This window comes from Varanus komodoensis, unplaced genomic scaffold (genome assembly GCF_004798865.1).
Source record: "Varanus komodoensis strain SLA01 unplaced genomic scaffold, ASM479886v1 scaffold58, whole genome shotgun sequence".
Classification (NCBI taxonomy): Eukaryota; Metazoa; Chordata; class Lepidosauria; order Squamata; family Varanidae; genus Varanus; species Varanus komodoensis.
The window spans coordinates 1,698,260-1,720,384 of record NW_025336197.1 but is presented as its reverse complement, the minus strand read 5'-3'; the positions used below and the strand labels follow the sequence as shown (position 1 = coordinate 1,720,384).

At 38.6% G+C, this 22,125-nt stretch overlaps 2 protein-coding genes across 3 annotated transcripts in view; one reads left to right on the top strand and one right to left on the bottom strand.

Moving 5' to 3' along the window:
* Positions 1-400: 400 nt before the first annotated feature.
* Positions 401-12,227, top strand: SGO1 (shugoshin 1). Its single transcript, XM_044449410.1, has 10 exons — positions 401-466; positions 2,080-2,228; positions 2,305-2,501; positions 3,327-3,431; positions 4,290-4,357; positions 5,537-5,700; positions 7,321-8,187; positions 10,294-10,458; positions 11,239-11,422; positions 11,627-12,227. The coding sequence occupies exons 2-10, from the start codon at positions 2,087-2,089 to the stop codon at positions 11,763-11,765; spliced, it is 2,031 nt and encodes a 676-aa protein (XP_044305345.1). The 5' UTR covers positions 401-466; positions 2,080-2,086; the 3' UTR covers positions 11,766-12,227.
* A 1,403-nt stretch (positions 12,228-13,630) lies between these two features.
* The window catches only part of KAT2B (lysine acetyltransferase 2B), a 56,505-nt gene continuing 48,010 nt past the window's right edge, over positions 13,631-22,125 (bottom strand). For both annotated transcript variants that reach the window (XM_044449400.1, XM_044449401.1), the window contains exons 13-18: positions 20,707-20,850; positions 19,439-19,553; positions 18,346-18,382; positions 18,070-18,133; positions 17,887-17,971; positions 13,631-15,633 (exon numbers count right to left, since the gene is read on the bottom strand). In XM_044449400.1, coding sequence (XP_044305335.1) covers positions 15,440-15,633; positions 17,887-17,971; positions 18,070-18,133; positions 18,346-18,382; positions 19,439-19,553; positions 20,707-20,850 — 639 coding nt within the window. In that variant the 3' untranslated portion in view covers positions 13,631-15,439. The remainder of the gene's footprint in view (positions 15,634-17,886; positions 17,972-18,069; positions 18,134-18,345; positions 18,383-19,438; positions 19,554-20,706; positions 20,851-22,125) is intronic.

Sequence of the window (22,125 nt, the reverse complement as noted above, 5' to 3'; positions counted from 1 at the left end):
CCAACGACCCGCATTCAGCACGAGTGCGCCCACCTCCGCACGCGCGACTGAGGCTGCAATCCCAGGCACAGGCCGGCGAGGCGCGACCTTTCGTGAGTGAGGGCTGGGGGCGGACGGGACGCCAGAGGGGACAAAAGCCAAGGAAGCGTTCAAGGGAACGGGAGGGGATTCTCCGCTGCAGGCCAAGGACGGGAGGAGCGCCTGTGGCCGCTCGCGCCGAGGGGGCGGTGACGTCACGCCGCGCGTCTCGGGCGGCCCAGGCAGCCAATCGGGGCGCGCAGCGGAGAATTTCGAACGGGCGGGAAGCGCCGCTGGCCGCGGGCGCCGCGCGCTCCGAGGAAACAAAAACAGGGCGCCAGCCGGCGGCTCTTGCCTCGTCCCGGTGCCGCGCTCTCCCCCGCGCCGGCGCAGCCGAGGCGGAGATCGACGAGCATCGATCGCGCGCCCCTGAGGGGCGCTTAACCGGGTTCGTGGCTGCTGCTGCTGAATTTCTAACGGCTGGGGCGGGTCTCCCGGTGGCTGATGGGTGGGAGGCGGCGGAAGGGCCTGTGGAACGACGAGGTGTCCGCCGTTCCTTGCGGATCTTTGAGGGGAGCGGAAACAACCAGTTCCATTCCGCGCGGAGCGGGGCTCAGGAGGGGCGCCCTTTGCCTCCTCTCGGAATCACAAAGTGACGGAATAGTAGAGTTGGAAGGGGCCTGGAAGGCCATCGGGTCCGACACCTGGACCTCAAATGACCCCATCCCTTTGAGATGGCGGTTGCATCTTGAATGCTTCTAGTGTGGGAGACCCCACAACCTCCCTTGGTGCTTGGTTCCATTGTTGTATTGCTCAAATACTCAGGAAATTTTTGCAGAAAGTTCCTTGCAACTTAAGGCCGTTATTCTGGGTCCTGCGGTCTGCAGTGGTCGAGAAGAGGTCTTACCCTTTTTGTGACAGCCTTTCAAGTATTTATTGAGTGCTATCATATCACGCCTCAGTCTGCTCTTTTCGAGGCAGAACATGCCCTGTTCTCTCAATCTCTCCTCACTGGGCTTTGTTTCCAGTCTTCAGATCATGCTTACAGCCCTCCTCTGAACCCTTTCCAGCTTGTCTGCATCTTTCTTAAACTGTGGTTTCCAGAACAGGATGAAGTACTCCAGATGAGGTCCGAGTAGCACTGAATGAAGGGGAACTAGTACTTCACATGTTTTGGAAGTGATACTTCTGCTAATACAGCCCAAAATAGCATATGCCTGTTTTGCAGTCACATCACATTGTTGACTCATATTTAGCTTGTGATCTACAATAATTCCAAGATCCTTTTCAGCTGTGGTATTGTTGAACCAAGTATCCCTCATCTAGCAACTATGCATTTGGTTTCTTTTTCCTAGGTGAAGAACTTGGCATTTTCCCTTCCTGAATTTCATCCTGTTGTTTTCAGCCCAGTGTTCTAACATGTCAAGATCTCTTTGAATCTTTCTGTCTTCCAGGGTATTAGCTATCCCACCCAGTAGGCAGGAGTAGTAGCAGAAACTGCTTTTACCTTTTTATCCTTCTTTACAGTGTTTTTCAATAGATGGACTTCTGGGTCTGTCTAGTAGAATTAGGAGCAGGAGCAGGTATTGTTTCCTTGGTTCCTTTTCCTGAAATTTGGTGTCATGCTCTCTGCTAAGATAGCCACTGTAGAACTTTTGTGGAGTAGGGTGAATCCACATTAGAAGCTCCCCCTTCAAAGTTGGTGTTCTGTCTTTTGTTGCAAAACCAAGGCTGCATTATATCCAAATGTGCTTATAGGCTGCTGGAACCACTGGGTTGCTGTGTTAATTAATTTTAACTTGATTTAGTAGTAGATGTGAATAAAATGTGTTGTATATTATGCACAAATTATATAAGCATTTTTGTGACATGAATATCATAACAGCAAAAGTTATCTTTTGGACATGTGTGAGAAATTTGTGACACTTTTCAGTGATAAAGGTAAAATAGGGAATATTCTGTTACTATAAAATTTAGCCAACATTGTCATAGTGACAACATCAAGGAAATTCTTTAAATAAACATATTCTAAATCATAATAAGTTCTTGTATTTTTTTAAGGTGAAATATGGCTAGAGAAAGGTGCTTGAAAAAGTCATTTAAAGATAGCCTGGAAGATATAAAAGAACGAATGAGAGAAAAGAGAAATCACAAATGGGCCAAGCTGGGTAAAACAAGCCAAGCCATATCCATCAAGAGTAAAATTGCAGGTAATATTTTAATATTCTGTTCAAGTTTTCCAAGAAATAGAGATTTTAGAAATTAAATGTTTACACGTTCTTCCAGACAACACTTCTGCACTACTGAAAAGTTTTCAAACAAACAATCGTGCATTAGCTGTGGCTTTGGAAGAAGAAAAGTGCAAAATGAGGGAAGCACAAGATATTATCCTGCATATAAAGAAAGAAAATCAGCATTTGAAATTTCAGATGTTTGTCTTGCAAAGAAAGCTGGAGACACAACAAGGAAAAGAACATGCTGAGGTACTTCTTCCAGCTTGTATTTTACATGTATGCATATTCTAGTAAAAATTCCATTGCATGAAAAGCTTCATATGTGATTGCATTCTAATTGAAATCTCTTGTGAGGAATCATAAAAAATCCTTTCAGTTCTATTCCTAGCTAAGGAAAAGTACAGAACAGGAATGGAGACTGTATCATTTTGGGGTTGTAAAAATAAAGCAACTTTGTAGAGTTGTCATAGTAGTAACAGCTGGTGCACTGTATCTAGTCTTTTCCAGTTTGGTTGTATACACACATAATAGGACTGGTTACTGGATGGTCTCCTGTAAGACACTCTAGAATAGAACCTTGGAAGGTAGGTTCTGTGGTAAACATAGTGTCCTCAAAAGAATAAAAAAGTAAATCCTTTTCTCCCTCAATCTGCATAAAATTGGCTAGGGTTTTAGATTCATCAGTAGATTGAGTTCTTAAAGCTCTAACTGATCTATGGTTTAAATCTTGGAGCTCACAGAATATTGTTTTTCATAAATTATTCTTACAAGATCAACACACATCCCAATAGCTTTTTCAGTATAGCAAGAAGTAAGTTAAGGATATTGATTGTTATATTTTTGGGTAATCCTTTGAGGTATTGATGAAGCTAGCAGTTGTAGCACTTTATTAGATGGAGACAATAAGACCCTCTGGCAAAGTGAATGTTAGCAGATGCTTTCTACAGAGAACAAGAAACATCAACTTCTATTTCTTGCTTGCGTTTATGCATGGACAAGTCCACTTTATAAAAGATACTGGAAGGTATATCTGCTTTGTACAACTGCAAACAATGACTTTTTGTTCTTGACTAGACTACATTAGTGGCTTTGAAGAAGATTATTTCTAAAGTTGTTCAAGACCTCCTAAATGCAACAAATCTTCTTAGTCCTGCGAAAGATACACGTACCACAGATTGTGTAAGTCTTCTCCCATCCTTCTCTTTGTATAAGCATCAATAGTCTGTAGACTTTGGGTATCAGTTCTAAATCCATGAAAAATATTTGCTTATAGATTTGTTGCCTGCTAAGCTGCTTTGATAGTGACATATTCTGTTGTTAAGTAAAATACCAACAGCAACTGTTGGATTGCAAGCAGGGCAAAGCACCATTCTTTCCTATGTACCTGCTTTCTGTCTCTCTTACCATTTTCATCAGCCTCCCCAAGGTGATGCCCTTAGATATTTTGAATCAATTCCCATCAGTCCTAGCCAGCATGGTCAAGAATATCAGTAGTCTAAAACATTAGGAGGGTAGTAGATTGGAGAATGCTGATGTAGGACATATTTTGCCCATCTTTCATTATCTATGTCAAAGTGTTCAATCTGGTTTCAGAATATGGTGATAAAGTAAAACAACAAGGTATGTGTCACTAGTCCCATGGTGGCATTACAGATCAGCGATAGGTTGTGCTGCTGAGTAATTACCGAACAGAGAGGAAACCCACTGTTCTTACAAGGTGTTGTGAAGTTGCAGTGAAGACATGGAGCCTGCTGAATGGCTTGCAGTGCAGTGGGAGATGCTAGGCACTCAGCGGTTGTGCACCTGCATAGCACTAAGCTAGCACCTCACATGCTGCCTCTTCACAGTGCTTTCCAGTAAGTGCCTTTTCACCCTGAGGCATCACTGAGCAATAGAAGCTTGTTATCTTCCAGTGAACCACCTCACAAGTTGCTGCTGCAAGTCATGGCTCTACTTTTCATATTCTTGATTTCATTAGATGCATTATGCATGATCCATTCAAAAAGGTCTTTAGCATAGTACCTTTTATTTCTACAGAATCAGCTTCTGTCTGCCTCAGACTTTGCAAACTGTGCATCCAGTAGTTTCAGGAGCCAGGATTCTCTGTAAGTCATACATTTACATTTTTTAAAAGCAGTTGCTTTTCCTCAAAATAAAATCAAGGAACTTATATCAAGAAAATGCGTCTTATATTATAATAAATGTAATTTGAAGTAGACTGGAAGTTGTTTTCTATTAACCTAGTGGGTCACCAATGCAAAACAATAGGTTTACATATGGACTGATAGCTCTTCTTCACTTTTAACTTCCAACCGCACCGCCCAAAAAAATCAGGGTCTCATCTCGAATAAGCTGCATTCTGGTAGTGTTATTCTTTAATCATGAGAAATATTTGATGAACATTTATACTAAATGTAATCATCTGTGTGTGATAAATATGACATTACAGCACTGTCAAACTGTTGAATCTAAAAAATGGAGTAAAAGGTTTAGAAGAACTTATTTAGAATTCCATGTCTATCAATATTTAAATGGAATTATAAGAATAATATGGATCAACCAAACAATTGTTTTGGCAATGCAAATATCAAAATGCTGCCATGGATATGAAACTAATTTAGTGGAATGCAATGAACTACTGCATATCCCTACTCCAGAGCCATACTTTCTCCCTAAATAATCCAGAAAATTCATTTACAAGCTATTTTAATGTCTGTTAGACAGGATCTCAAGTGCATTTTTGAGAAGAAGCTTCTAAGCTGCTTTGTATTTCATTCCTTTAAAGGCATATTCCGTTGAAGGTTTGCTTTTGTTTTTTTTAAACCAAAAGTGCAACACTATTCTCTGGCTGCTAGACAGCATCTACACAGCCATGGGAGGTTTCGGAGACCTGGTTATTAGGTTGGAAAATTGTTCCAACCTTTTAGCTGGGTCTCCAAATCTGGAGTAGCTTCTGTCCCTGCCCTTGAAAAATAAAGGATCACACCAGCTATATCTTTTATTGCAAAAGTAAGCGTGGAGGCATGGTTTAGGAGGCATTCTGGACAGGAAAGGGAGTAGACCAGCACCTCTACACTATGAGGTATCCTGGAGGTGCCTCAGAACCTTAGTCATCTTCCTTCCTCCTCTGAGGGTCCTCAAGTAGATGGGAACCTCAAATTTAATTAAGGAAGCAACATTTGGAAAAAAGTAGGAAGTCTTAATTTTGAGCATGTGTATAAAATGTGCTGTATCCAAAAATTCTGTTTTAAAATAATCCAGTCTATTCTATCTGTTTCTCTTAGGAGAGTACCAATGCATGCCCTTGCTCTAGATGTAACTAAACGGGATAATATGTTGAGAGCTAAAATGCAGGGCAACATCAAGAACAATGATTCAGATTTTCTATCTGAACCCTGGCAGGGTGTTGAAAATACATCTTCAGCCATAACACCACAGATAGATACAGGTATGTTATCCTATGTTTAAACTGCTAAAATTTGCATAGAACTTTCAGTGCAAGCCTCTCTCTGCCTGTCTGTTTAGAGATAAGCAGGGCCGAAGCACTGGAGGATGGAAAATGCACACTTTACTGGAGCTTAGAGATTCAGGGCCTCCTCGCCCGATCTGCAGCTCTTATTTCATCACAGGAAAAAATGAGACTAAAAAGCATTCTTGGGAATATTTATGAATTTCCTTTCCTATTTCAATTTGCCTCCCATCCAGATCTGATCAGCTGCATTGGGAGCAATAAGCCTTTTAGACCAGAATCCCACTGTATGAGATATATGAAGTATAATCTGTAGTTGGCAGGTATATCAGAATTAATGGGTTTCCATGCTTTTCATGTGAATCTGGTTCTATCCATAAAAATTTCCAGGGAAAACCAGTGCTGCTGCTCGTATTTAGAAAATAAAGTTAATTGTTTGAGGGTGTTCCTGGACTCATTGGTGACTACTGGAGGCACAGGTGGTAGCACTGCCTATGAGTGTGTTTTACCAACTTTGCCTGATATGTCATCTGCTACACTTACTTAAGAAAACTGGTCCCAGTAGGTGCGAGAGCTTGTTGATAAGTAAAATGTGACTATCTGGATGTCTCAGAGAAGTTGTGACATCTCCAAAACTTGCACTGCTGCGAGCAATTGCTGGGGTATTTTGGGTGCCAATAATTACATCATGAGGTATACAGAAGAAAACAAGGTGTATCTGTCTGGAGATAGTGTTGATAATTCCAGAATGCCTAATCTTTCTACCCTTCCAAAGGGGTATTCTTCATTATGTTCCTCACTTTAAAAATACTTTACACTGTATAATGCTTCCCCTTTCAATTTTCCTTCAGAGGCTCAAATACTGAGCTCCATGTATAATAATTTGTGTGGCTTTTTCTTTGTTCTCCAACAATGTAAGTTGTTTGCTTGTTCTAGAACTTCACAATCTAAACCTACAAAGCTATTCCCCAACACCCCACACTTATAATACTTGCTACCACTATTTAGCCACCTTGAAGTTCTCAGGCATGAGATGGGTGAACATGATATAAGTAAATTACCCACACAGATGTACATGCTCATACAGAAAAGTTATATAAGTATAATATAACCTTATTTTTTCCTCTCTTGCCTATACAGTTTGTAGTAGAAAACTTCAGAGCTGTTTTGTACTTCCTGCCTCACCGAGTTTAGTTTAACTTGTACTTCAATACAGTATCTTCCATTGAAGTGAAGGGAAAAATTGATCGGGGTTTGGAAGAACAGATGTCTTTGTTTTCCTAATGACCTAATGCATCATCTGTGCTTGTATAGGCAGAATGAGTGGGACAAGCAAGGTTCAAAATAGTCCTGTGAGTTAGCAGATTGTGCCTCTTCTTTTCTGAATCAGGATTAAATGCATTACAATTTCTTAGGAATCATAGCTGCAGTCTCCAAAATTACTGCATGCTACTGTAGTACTTCTTATTAGTCATTGTGGAAATGTACGTTTTTGGAATTCTGCTTTTTGCTTTCTTGATTTTGATATAGAACTATCAAATTAGCCCTCTTTTGGTTCAGTATCAGTTGGCATTGATGCATGATATTTTAAATTACCAGGCCAGCAACAAAGTTCTTGTGAAGATTTCCTAGACAATGACAGCACAGATATTTTGTCAAATGAAGAGGATCAGCATGTTGGTAATTCCCTATCAAGAAATGTATCTACCCGTCGTTATTTGAGGATCAAACCCCAGAGTGACCTGTGTTTATCTGATGGCAATGTTCCAGAAATAAGTGAACAGATAAACAATCCTTGTGAGCAAGACAAAACTGGACCCGAGACAGGTTTAGGGGAAAATAATGAACAATATGAAGAAAATGATCTTTCTCAAGAAAACAAACATAACATAAACACCAATTCCGGTTTGCAACTGTCAGAAACATTAATTGACTCAAATACCTTGACGACTGCCTCAAAGCAAACTAATTTGAATTGTTCTGGAAGTTCTAAAACACAGAACGAGAAAACTCAGAAGAGAAAAATGGAAACATTGAAAAGTTCATCCAGGACAAGAACCAAAAAAGATAGAAGCTCTGGTAAACGGCAATGTTCAAAAGAAAAAGCAGATACATCCGTTGGATCCAGTGATGCTTATGACTTTACTTTTGCAGAGAGGGTTCATGTTACACCTTTCCGTCAAAACAAAGAAAATGAAAATAGAACTAATGGGAAAAATCACACAGAAGAAATGGAAAATTCCAGTGGTGAATCATTCATTATAGAAGACGATTCTGATGATAGTCTCTATGTGCCTTACAGCAAAAAATCAAAAGCAGGAAAAAACCCAGCCTATACTGACGTAAGTCCAGTGCACACAAGACCACGACTGAAGAAGACTGTGTATGAGCAACATGATAAAAATATTGAGAAGAAAAACAAGAATACTAAAAAAACTGAGAATTCTTGTAAAAAAACCAATTCAAGTAGGTTCTGTCTATTACTATGCTTTGAAAAATTGATAGTGGATAAGTATACAATCTACAAGAAGTCGTTACAGAAGTTAGATTTGGTTTTGCTTTAAGTCTTATTCCAGTCTGCAGTAAGACTTTTAAGTCTTACTTCAGAGAACAAGCCTATGTATTTACATACTTACATATTTTCTTACATTTGGCTTTCCAACTTTTATAAAGAAACATTTTGATTACCTATTTAGATTGCTTCTGCCCTTTTAACAAAAACATCTAGAATAAGATGCTTACCTTTTTCTTCCTAATTGGATTTATGAAAGGGATGCTGAAAAGTGTTCATTTTTGTAAAATAGAACAAAACATAAAGAAACAAAGTGTTTGAGTGACAATTTGCATAGATGTCTTTATGAGAGTGGTTACATTTGCTCTATTTCTTTTGTATAAATTATTTCTATACCAGCAGTTTTCAACAGGTGTTCATTTTTATATGAAGCCAACTCATTCATTGGCAGATAATCTCTTGGAATAGTTCTATAAGTTCCACTGTGCTTCTTTTATTTTGAGGGATAAGAGAGAAATGGATCTCCACAATTTCTTCCTTTGACCCTCTCTCAGAGGGCGAAAGACAGTACAGTCAGCTGGCCATGTGTTTCTTCTTTATTTCCCACCTGGGAAGTAGAGCAAGCTGCTCCTTCAGTTCTAGCCAGGCACTGGCATCTCAGCTGGCCACTTTTAGATTCCTCCTGCTTCAGTGGGCTGCTGATACTATATTCAAAAGAAAATCAGAATTCAAATTGAAATTTCATATGGTAGCACCAAGTTCTGGCTCTGTCTGGGATAAACTGACTGTTCGTAGAATAAAGAAAGTAAGGAGTACTGTATCCTAAGAATCTGTATTGTAAGCACTGCAGTATATGATTACAACATTTAAAAACATTTAAAGGGGTTTTGATAGATGTGTATTGTGTTAGTCATGACAAAGCTAGAAGGAAACTCCATGCTTGCAGACAGTGACTCAGTTCATACAACATGATAATGTTGTCAAGTCATGCAAATCCAGATGGATTTCCACAAGGTGGCTTGTTTGACGGCAACACACTTCCTTTCTTGACAACTCATGGCTTGTTCTATGGGTTCTTACATGGTAGGTTGTTGTGTCATCTGAGCCTGTGTAGCTAACCCATTGTATGTAGAGGGAACTATCCAGAAGTTTGTTTGGCAAGAGTGGTGGAAACCCTTGTCAAGCTTGATTGGGCATCTACCTGTGTTAGGTACTCCCAAGTTCCCAAATAGCACTTTGGGACAACTGGCAATGGATGTGTGCCCTTTGCCATGATTGGGAACTTCTTCAGCTCAATGCCGCCCTTTTAGCCCTTTCTAGTGATACTGCTTTTTAAAGGTGTTTTGGGACAGTGGTCCCATGATATCTTGACAAGGATACATGCATACATAAATGCGTATGTCCTTATAAAAAAAATCAGAGAGCCTTGTTAAGAAAAGCCTTTGAAAGGGAATCAGAATTTTGATAGCAAGCTGTCAGAATGCTGGTTCCTTTTAAATAGTTTCCTTGTCTTTGAGCATCCAGAGTCTTGGGGACAACTGGACTAGTGTTATCACCTTAGGACAATCAAATTTAGCAAAACAAAAACAAGCTCGGACTGCTAAGTGAGGGCAAGTCCCATCACTCACACTTTGATTTCCCTTTTGATACATATTTCTTATCTTTTGATAGCAGCCAAGAGAACCCAAGGGAGGAAAATCCTATTTGGAGTCTCTCACTCTTTGTCTGGGGTTATACTATGACAGCAAATGCAAAGGAAACAATGTTTTCAACTGGCAGCCCCCTCAGTGTGCAGTTTGGGCACTTTGAAGGAACTATCCGCTGGCTTTTGCAATCTCTGTGAAAAATGAAGTGACGAAAAAACCACACTGAGCTGAAAAGAGCTCATGATCACAGCAGAGAAGGGAAAGACAACTTGGTGTTACCATAGGGATGCCCAGGGGAGGACTGAGATAGTGAACAACCCAGTGAGCCTGACCATCTGACACAAGGTGAAAACAGCTGCTAAGGGAACATGGGTATAATAATTTGAGAAATTGGGACTGTTCTGTATCTTACAGGTCCCCTTGAAAATACTAAAGAGGAAAGTTCCTCTCAGAAAAACAGTGGATCCAACATTGGCATAAAAGTTGTTGCACTAGTACACTGTTCAGCTCCTGCTGTCACGGCTGAGGATGAAGTATGCGGTAGGAACTCTGCTAATGAAAATAGCAACTCTGAGAAAGGTAGCTCTGCTTTATTTTGTTACTGTTAGGTGCTGTTAGTATGATTCCATTCAGTTGATTATGTGAATGGTTTTTATACCCAGGAAACACGCCACTTAAGTGTACTTGCAAAGGTAGTTGTAACATTTTGGACATAGGCGGCTTGTCAACAAAATTGATTTACACATCATAAATACTAACAGTGACTAATACTTTTGTGTATTTTATATTTTGATTTATCTAACAGTCCATTTATTATTTTTTGAAAACTAGACCACACTGTGTTCAATAAAAATGATTGTAGCCTTTTCACTGGAAGAAAGGGAGGCTTCGGCTATAGGCTGAAATCTTGCTGTGTGGCATCTGTATTGCATGGAACAGTACTGATCTCGTACAGTTAGGCCCTGTGGATTTCCTTGGGGAGACTATTGAGCTTCACTGCTTGACATAATGATCTGATGCCAGAGTAAGTTTTGTCTCCAAGCCTGCCACTCTTCTGGTCCCACCAGTTATGCTTGAGGCAGTAAATCTAATGTGGTAGCTTTATGACTTCATCTTTCTTTGGGGAACTATGAAATTGGACTTATGTCAAAATGGCTTTTTCTTGTGGAGAAAGTTCACTTAAAACACACATTGTAGCACTTTGGCAATTGATGGTGGTGATAATTTCCAAGCAAGAACTAAGTTGTGTGATATAGGTAACTGTGTTGTTTGAAGCAATTCAAAGGTGGGTGAGGGAGTTGGGGTATAAGTTTAAATGGTAAGGGACTAAACAGGAAAAATAATGTCTTCTTTCATCAGATAGACCATCTGAGGCTCTTCAGAAACATCGTCTCCATCTTAGTGATATTACCAACCGTGAATCGTCATCAACTGGCCAAACTAGACTTTCCCACTCACCTGTAAATATGGAAGTAAATGGCATTTCATACCACAAACGTAGATGTACTGTTTCTGTGAGTTATAAGGAGCCAACTCTCAGTGGGTTAGTATATTTTATTTTCAGTTCACAGGGTTATGATCTGTTTCTTTAGTTGTATCTTTGGTTTAGAAACATAGTCTGAAGATAAAATCCAGTCTTATCCGAGAGTTGTTCCTTATTTATATTATTAATTATATCATTAACGCTATTAACAAGGCAAGGACTACAATATTTATTGTTTACTATTTTGCTAATTTGTTTTGATAGGAAGCTCAGAAGAGGCGACCCTTTTACAGACACTGGTTTTCTTGATTCTCCAATTTTTAAAGATAAAAAGAAGACGCGCAAGTCTGTTAAAAAGAAATCACTGTCCAGATACAATGAGGCGTTTGTTGGTTGCCTTTAGGAACTTTTTGAAGGAACAAAACCTGTCAATTTTAGTATTAAGCTATGAAGGTAAAGTTGCAAGAACTTTTTAAATATATGCCTGTACATATAACTGTTTTCCTTACAGTTTAGGGTGAATAATTATTTGATAAAACTCTTCTCCATAATATGCATACACTGCAACTTAATTCCTCATTATATTTTAAAAGCTCTGTAGCAGTAACAGAATGAGTTAGTGGATGTAAATGGTCTAGTTTCAGTAGTTGCTTCTCTGTCCTGAATGTGGTAGGCTTCCTAGGGTAGAGCACAATGTTTTTTGTATTTGAAAAATGTAGGTTTTATTAACTGCTTAGTGTGCAGCGTAGATAGTTAAAGCATGTGATTACAAGTACAGTTGTCGACTTTCTTTGTATTTTCTAAAATTACTCTTATTTACATTGAAATTTATAATTAAATGGGTAATAATAAAAAGGTAGTTCCACTTTAGCATGCTACCATGTTAGTATTATTATTCCAATGTATATTCACTTGTCTCTGCAACTATGAAACAGTGGAACTACAATACCACAGTTCTGTAACACTGCAAACATATTTATCTGGCAACCCAAGTGAACACTGTGAGACTTCTAAGTAAATACAGATATAGTTGTATCACATTTCTATCTTAAGATGTTTTGAATCTCGCATTACAATTCTCAATATGCAAATTTTTGTTAATGAAGTTCATTCATTCATTCAAACCAGTTTCATCAGTTTCTTCCCTCCAGTGTTGCCTGGCAGTAGTTATTCCAGAAGGCTGTAGCAGAGGGAGTCCTTTGTCAGCTGAGAGACCAACCATCTTTAGAGTCTTCTCTTCCTGAACCCTGTGTTCAAACTAGTAGTTACAGCAACTTCTGGAACTAAGAACTAATCCCCAAGTGTGGACTTTTCTTTTTCCCTCCATCTGGGTCATGTTTTAAGAGGACAATGATTTTCCCACTGATCTTTGTAAGCTGCTCTAGGAACCTTTTCTGCCGGAAGAACAGGGAAGCAATATTTCAAAATAAGTACATAGACAAAATTGCTTCTAACAAGTAATTAATGTTGACTAGTGCCTTTTGGCAGTCACTGAATTGCTTTTACACAATTTTTATATTTGGTCTGAAGTATGTCCACAGAAAAGCTAGTGATCATACGCAGCTGCACAGCATTTGCTTGACACAGTGAATACCCTTTGTTACATACACAGGTGATATCATCTGTCACCATCATTCTAGTGGGAAAGGGGACTGCAAGAATTTCATAACTACTTACTCAATGAATGAGGTGACCAAGAAGTTTTCTACCTTTTTTAAACTTCCATCCATCCCGCTCAGTTTTTTGCAGCATTGCAGGGCTCTTCACAACAAGCTTTCAGTTCATCAGCAGTACTGGAGTAGGGCGAGGGACTAATAGTGTGGTCACATGACCATTTCAGAAAGTGGTGGGTGCCTTTCCTAAGCTCTTGAAGCTCTCAGAACTTTAGAAAATCCGGTTTCCCCTTGCCCAAAACATGTGTCGCACTGTTTTGTCTCTGTTCAGACATGGAAGACACTGGGCACTACTACAACTCCCCTGTGTTTGCAGGACACTCCCAGGAGGCAATAAAAGAATCCTTGCAAGTGTGGTGTTGTCCAGCACGTAGACTTTAAAGAGCGAAAACAAGCATATAGCTCTTTGCCACCTCAAAACAGTAAGTGCCAAAGGTCCAGACCCAAAGAATTACTCAGAAAATTCTCATACCTTTCCCGTGATGCTCATATGGGATTTCTTTTGACACTTCTCTGATCAAATGGTTGAACATTTTGGCACAGAATTCCTAACATAAGCATATCCAAAAGTAATATGAAAAACTCCGAACACGTGTTGAATACTTAAGGTTTTTTTATAAGCAAATTACAAAATAGCACACCAGATTAATTTTATACATATAATTTAAAACCATTTTATACCAATACAATAAATAATTTTACAAATGTAAAATTTCAGTTAAAGCATTTTTAAAACACATCATACTATATATAGCTTTATTGCACAATATCTATGAAAATAATCTTTAAATTAGAAACCAAATGTTTTCAATATAGAAGAAACTCTAATTTCAAGACAATAAGAATCTTTGAAAATAACACTTTCACAGGATATCAAGCTTAAGAGGTGATTCTGTTGGCCCAGTTTACAAAATACTTGAAAATTACTACTTAAATACTCTAATACACAGTTGCATCATTGTACCTTTAAATACAAAGCCAAATCTGATTTTATATAAAGCACTAAGGCATTTCTATGTTACCATTTTTACTATTTTTGTACCATTTCCTTCTATCAAGTGAATCTAGTTTTAGGATTAGAATAAACACTACTATAGGCATCTTGAAAAAAAATTCTTTTGTAAAACAATTGGCCAAATTTCTACAGCAGTTTACTAGTGAAATATTCACTAAATACAACATCATGAAATTTTACTCCTCCAGTGCCACTGTAGAAATAAAACTTGGGAAGAAGAAATTAGTGGGATGCCACTTTCTTCCTCTCCCTGCAGTATTGTGAAAGACATTATAGGAAAACTCAGTGGTTAGTCGGTATTTCTTCATCTGACAAGGACAACTATTTGCATGAATGCATTTCCTATGAATAATATAAGGCGCAGCTCAAGCATAGATGTAATTAATAATAATTAGATTATTATTAATTAGATAATTAAAATAACTTGTTTTAGAACTTTGGTTGAAAATATTTTAATGTAACTGATACAAGACAGAAGCTACCATGTTAACACTGAGAGGAAGGTATGCTCAAATCTGCTTTTATGAAGTTTTATGAAACCTTTGGAAGTGTCAGTCCAGAAAAAACTGCATGCACAAGGCATTGTGTACATACACCCTAAGAGAGAAGACAGCAGCACCTGTCATAATAGGTTGAAGGAACCCATTCTGATCTACATCAAGATTGATGGGAATGGAGAACCACGGCTGGGTAGAGACACCAAAGGTCACAGCACGCTAATCAGAAAAATGTGTGCCACAGATGTATGTGCATCAGTTAAAATTACTTGTGGCATCTGGCGTTACCCTATAAAGAATAATAGTTTTTGACTGCAACAGATTTTTAAATCCATTTGGGAACATAACCTACACAGTTAAAGTCAGCATTGTGCTACATATCATGTCAAATTTTCTTTGCAAATACACGCAACAAGGACCAAACTATGGAGAAAATTTGCATCTATTTAGGGATTTTCATCCTTATAGCTTAAAACAGGTCTTCCTTACCCTTTCATAGCACCTTCTCTTACTTTGAGTGTTTCATTAAAATATATATAAAACTCATTTTCCCCTTCATCAGTTTCTTTGTTGTAAAAAATAAAACGCTATTTTACAATTTGATACTGCATTAACATTAAGCTTAAACATTCACTGCTTGGAAAAATTTCCCTTTCCAGATCTCCAAACAGTTTGTGCAATACGTCTAATAAAAATTGAATACACTGCAAAAGGGCATGCAGGTGTACATTTAAAAAGACTGTAATAAAATAAACTCTTCTATATTACATGTTTTAAAAGTGCTAGTTAATAAAACAAATTTTGAAACACAAGTTCCAATTCTATTGAAAATTTAACTGCATATTCTGTTCTTAAATTAGGTCCTCTTGATTGCATGAGATAAGGAAAATCATTACTTGTCAATTAATCCAGCTTCTTTAATTTTTGTGTAGAAGAACTTTTCCAGTATATTGGCACATTTGTAGTATTCACTTTCAGGTGGGTTGTACTCTTTGCAGTTAGTAAAGACTCTCTGCAAATCTGCCATGAATAACTTCTTAGACACGTAGTATCTGTTCTTAAGTCGATCACTCATAGTTTTCAGATCTATATAAAAACAAGCATCAAGTTTTATTGCTATGATAGTATGCCCCAGATTTGGAAAAGTTTAATATTTCCTCCTATAGTGAAAAGATTCCAATTCATAGACAATTTGGCGAACATTATTTAAATTGTATAGAATCAACATGGTAACTGTGTCTATGTTACTCACCACATGCCTATGCTATGTATTCAGATTGTAATTGTATAATGCGGCTGTAGCAAACCAGACTCCCATTTACAGATGTTGAATTGGGGTGGTCAGTTGATGCTTTTTCAGGTTGGGGAGCAAAAATACTTCAACTGAATGAAATGGGAGAATTGTGCTCTGGCTGCCCTAAGAGGCTGAATCTTAAATAGTGTGAAAAAGAACTAGCACAGTAGGTGGCATTTTTAAAGTGGGAAAAAAGAATAAAGGACAGACAGTACAATACACTACAAAGGAAAAACTCTTTTCCTTCCACTATTGAAAAGCCAGCCGTCTCAGCAATTTCATCTCCTTAAATTGTACCTCCTATGGAAGGCGATATGTACCCACCAACAGGTCAAACTTGTATGGGGAGGGCGGCAGTCCTATATAAAGCAATTTTTGTGTCCCAAGTTCTTTGGTTACTGTAAGAAATTGTTAGGGACTGTGCTTTGGATTTGTCTGACTGCTGAGCAGAACCAATTTAGAAAGATTTGGAATATGCACAAGCTGAAGCAGGCCTTTTCCAAATTAAATCTAAATCTGAATTCTGAAGGTCAGTGATCCAGCTTCCAGAGAGACAGAAAAGGCACTAGCCCACCTTTGGCAATAAGCAACTTTGTGTTGTTATTTCACAAACAATTGACAGTGCACTCAAAATTATTAGGCTTACTGTGGGTTGTTGGCTCCCTCCCCCTTGGTCCTTCTGTGGATATAAAGGAATCCACAGCCTTGAGTTTCAAAAAACTGAGCAGGTAGTCAAGGGCAGGACTTTCTGGAGACCATAAATTGAAACAAGGACTGCAGTGCACAGAATAAGGATTGTGAGAAATGTTCTTGTAACTGTGTGAAAGAAAACTGAGCAAGGGCTCAAACCTGTGGGTGTTTGAAAGAAATAATGTATTTTCTGGCAAGGGAGGGGGAAGGAAGACTGACCTGCATGCTCACCCAAAGGATGGGAGGAAATATAAGTGGGAGAAGAATAAGAGGAACTACAGTGTAAGCTTGTGAGGTAAATAAAGTTGCTGCAGAAGTATAAAATGGGAATTAGGATGTGAAGGTTGCACTGGGTGCTTGGAAAATTTAGATGTTCAAGTCCTTGCTATTGTGATGTTCCACATTCATTATCCACTTCTGTCCTATTGCGCTTTCTGTCATTTTGGTGCCAATGGAACAGAAAACACTTAGACTTAAACTGTTCTGCATTCATCATAACTCTCCTTCCACATATCTTTCTGAAATTTTATAAGTTTCTTCATGACATCATTCAGTTTTCATACAGAAGAAGCATCTACAAGAGGGAGAATGGGATCTCTCCTTCCTCCTCAAGTTTGGAGACTACTGCAAAGTTTGATATCCCTAGCCTTCCGAACTTCTGCAGATTTCTCTAGGTTGGCCTCTATGCTGTATGTTATATATAAAACATTTGTCCACATACAACAGGGAGAGAAGTGCTTCCTTGGGGAAGCACCATAAAACATCAAATAATATAATCTGTCCTTATATTAATGTCCCTGTATGTTTGCAATTTGGCTAATTTCATCCATTCACAAGGGGTTATTACACTTGCAAATTCCATCAAATTATTCAAATAAACAAACGCTACTGACTTCCACTGATAGTAAATCAGAGGGATAAAGCTTTGGATTTCTATATTATTATTTCAGTATAACCCCTGATATGAATCACGTGGAGTCCAAATTAGTTCAAGCTGAATTGGACTGGTTTTTGATTTGCTGCACTAGACTGAAACAAAATCTTACGGTCAGTGCACACCCTTAGGGCTCTGACTCCAAAAAGGTTTCTGCAGGTGCAAAGCCATTTCTGCTCATGAAAGGTCTATTTCTGACCAACTCTGCACCAACTCTTATGGTCCACTGGTTTGTATGCTACATGGCCTGCATATTATAATGCAAGTGGTAATGAGCTTATCTACTGGTGCCTGTACAAAAGTTCACAGAGATGAACTCACAGATTCCTTTCTGCTACTTAATGCTTTCAGGCTCAAAACCATTTCTTCCCCTGAGATATGCTCGCATCTCTACTTTAAATAAAAAGGTTAATAGCATTACCCATGGGAAATCTTATCACTTCATAATATCCAGGAGCTTCTGTTCTCTTCACTGGTTCCATGAAAGGCCAAGCGCTTTGATGGCTCTTCGGAAAAGAAAAAATGGATCATGGGTCAGTGCTCTCCCAGTCACCATCATCTCATACATACATACATACATACATAACCAAAAATCGGTGCTTACCTTGACCTGTTGTAGAATGTTTTTTAGTATGCTGTAAAGCTGATCTGGGTCTTTGGGTTCTTTACTTGAAAGAAAATACAGACGATATTAAAATGTATGGGGTTATTTTTATAATGCTCTTTTCAAAAGCAACATTACACATTTAAAATATTGTTTACTAGACACACACTTCCTCAGGTATTTTGAAGTTGAACAATATGCAGCTATTTCAAGATTACAGGGGATTTCTCTACTTCAGGAGGAGTTTCTTCACTCCCTTATCCAAATAATGCTTACCCTCTTTCTTTACCGCTTGGCTTCCATCCAGTCTCTCCTACAGAGCAAACAAAATAATAGTTACAGTATGTAATCCTAAATCCACCTTGTTTATTTAGACAACACACCATTCTGAAGTATGCCAATAAAATATGAAATGTAAAAAAATGTGATTGTTTTAAATTGGTGGTGGGCAACCCATAGCCTCCGCAAGCCCCTGCCCACAGCCAATTTTGTAGCACACAAGTTCTGCCCAATTCAGTAGCCCAGTGGCAACAAACACAGCCTCTTACAACACGGCATGTAAGAAGCATCCACTTTGTTTTAAAATGAAATTACACTCCTGGAATTCTCCAGTAGATGCTGCTTGCTTTAAAATGAAGTTCATGTCCCCTGTACATCTTGTTTTAAAGGGAAAACTGTTAAGTTTGGTTGCTACCTTACTGAATTTTGGCAGCAAATTCTATGTTGTCCCTAGATGCTTCTCTGTGTGTGTGCGTGTGTGTTGAGCTGCTGTATTGGGTAAGAATTGGCTCCAGGATCCCTAGAAGTTGTCCTTCACAGATTCAACTATTCATGCTGTTATGAGACTTTTCCTCAAATTTATCCGCTTAGCGAGACTATGGCTATAATCCTGTACGGCAATGCAGCACTCATTCAGGTGCATCCAAGATGACCTCTGTGAGCAGAAAGACTTTTCCATTTTACAGTGCAACCCCACAGACTCTTTACAATCCTGCCACACACTTTCTCTTGCAGCAGCATTCTTATTCATGTGCCTTTTTACCTAAGAGTATGCCAGACTTCAGGGGATACTGGGAGTGGGTGGGTAATGGGTTATGGAAGGGAGTACAGAGAGCTGCATAAGCAGATTTTCTTTGCCTAATCCCAAAGGTTATCGTATGGTATTTTGGAATTTATGGCGTTCTTGTCTGTTTTATGACAGTACAACAAACCATGCAGAGAGCTTTGGCTATGGGGCAGTATGAAAAATAATAAAGTTGATAAAATTGACAATGACATGCATGGGATGACACTCTAAGTACACTCAAAAATAATAGAAGCACATTTTAAAAACTGAACCCAGCAGTCACTGACAGAAGATGGTACATACTAATTCCAGGAATACTTTCTATAGGAATCTGTCGTACTCCATCTTTGAAGCAGGAAAGACCAGGATAAACCTTCCGTATCTGAGCTTGCTTCCTTTCAATCAACTTTTTAATGATCTGTAACAGAAACAGTGTTGCAATTGTAATTTTGAAGTGTGATGTATATTCACTTACCTGAGAGTAGGCCCTATTGACAAGAATGGGACTGACTTCCAAGTGACATGCCATGGACTCTGATATTATCAGTATCTTACTGTTTTATGATTAAGAGTCTAATGTTGTGATTTTAGTGTTTTATTATATGGTCTTTTATATGATCTTATTTATTGTACATGGGTGACTGTAACCTACCCATGGAGTCTTGTGGCTAATGGAGCAGACTAAAAGTCAAATAAATTAGAATGAACCAACGTGGAGTAAAGGTATGAAAACAAGGTCAGGAGTACAAGCTCCCAAAATCCATATTAGTGCCATACCTTTATTATGCCAACTAAACCTTGCTTGGTTTCTAAGTCTCCTAATCAGGCAAGATGTTACAAAAAGCAGTGGGTAGTAGAAGAGTGTAGAAGCCTGGCTTGATGTTGGGGTCATGGTCTCTGCAGAGTCAGTCTTAAGATGGCCGCGTTCAGGCATCTGAGATATCCATGAAGCCTTCTTTGCACATCATATGCAACTCTGCATCATGCTACTTATCCAACCTGGCATGTTACTTCACTGGATGAAAACTAGAAGAGAGGGTTCCTTATCTACCATTTCCCTGATGTAACTGCCATGGGTGATGTAATGTGTACAGGATGACACGATGGAAGCCCATTTGAGCTGCCTCCTCTATTAAAGGTCACTTTATGCATTGCTGGATCAAGTTACTCAAGCTGCTAATTTTGTACACCCATTGAACCCAATGGGATTTACTTCTCAGTAGACTATAGGACTGCATAAACCAAATAAATAAGCTTTTTTGTTCTCAGTGTCAAGAATCGTATTTCCAACAATAGTGCAGATTAGGTAAGGGAATTATATGGAACATTCACTGGCTGGCTTGTCATACAATGAGGGAAAGCATCTATTATTTGTGTGAGAAATGTATACTTCAGAAATCATATGAGCTTTCCAGATCCAAAACTATTACTGCTTTGTTTCCCAAAGCCACTCAGTTTAATTCATTCTATCCACTTGATGAAATAAACACTATTGCAAAGAAATACTTGCAGGTACCAGTGTATTAGCATTTTATAATAAACATCTGATTAATATATAAAATCGCTTTTACCTCTTTCTGCTTCTTAATGATGACAGAAAATTCAGTGTATGGTATCCTTGGATTTAATTCACATCCCATTAAAGTTGCTCCTTCATAATCCTTGATATAACCAACGTATTTTGCTTTTGGTACTTTAATATCTTTTGAAAAACCCTAAGGAAAAAAGAGTCAATGCATTTTTCTGGCTTGGCTTTCCAACATCTTCTAATAAAACCTGTGCAATTTTTTGTGGACGCATTAGTGACCCTGTCCCTCGTGTGCTTTGCAGCAGCCATTCTGCAGCTAGACTGCAATAGAAGAATGTATAATTCAGCAACCTATATATTTTCAAATTAAACATTTGCCTATGACCAGTCTATATATTGTTATATCTCTTTTACCAATAACCTACATCTACATCAATTTTTCCAAGTCATCCTGCATTTTCATATATGGACTGAAGATACTTGCTACTTAAAACAAGCAAGCAAGCAAGCAAAAAATAAATACATAAATCAAGACACATGGGAGATGTTCAGATAAATAGTTTGTTATAAAGAAGCATCATTAGCATGGTGGATACGCAACTGCTATTGGTTTCCATCTACAGTGAAAGGGAGGCAGGCAACCTGAAACAAGCAGAAGCAGAGAAGTAGCTCCATCACTAGCTCTGCCATCTACGTATCTCCCTTTCATCACCTCAATCTTTTGATATGGGCGACATCTCCTTGAAACAGCAGGTAGTTGAGAGGAGCACTGCTCCTTTGAAGAAGCAGAGCTTGTGGCATTGTGACGCAGGAAGGAGACTGATCATCTACCTGATTTCTTTAAGGGAGCAGCAGAGGGCCATTTCAACAGGAAGATTAAGAACAGGCACCCACTGCACTAGTAAGGCAAGATGAGTGCCTTGTGCCACAACAGTACCTATTTAGAAAAATTAAAAGCCCTACAAATTTTAGTAGGTTTTCATTTGTTACCAATATTACCTAAGGCTGCAAACCTGTCAACCAGTGCCTAGAGGCAAGTCCAATTGAACTCAGTGGGATTTACGTCTATGTAGGTAACTGGATTGCAGGTTGAGTCTGAAAATACTTTTGGAAACTGCAGCTCATGAACAGCCATTCAAGGAAAATCATTTCATTAGCACGATTTCTACACTGTCTAACAAAAATGTCCACAAGGTGATTTATACAGAAACAGAATCAGCGAAAGCAGGAATGAGTGCCACCTTTAAAACAATATAAAGCAATGGCAGAAATGCCAGCTAATTCCCAAATACCTGGTGGAATAGGATCAGCTTTATTATTATTATTATTATTATTATTATTATTATTATTATTATTATTATTATAACATTTCTCTGCCGCCCCTTGCCAAAGCCTTGGGGCGGCTTACAAACACAATATAATACAAAAATAACAATATAGAATTAAAATTAACAATATAAAA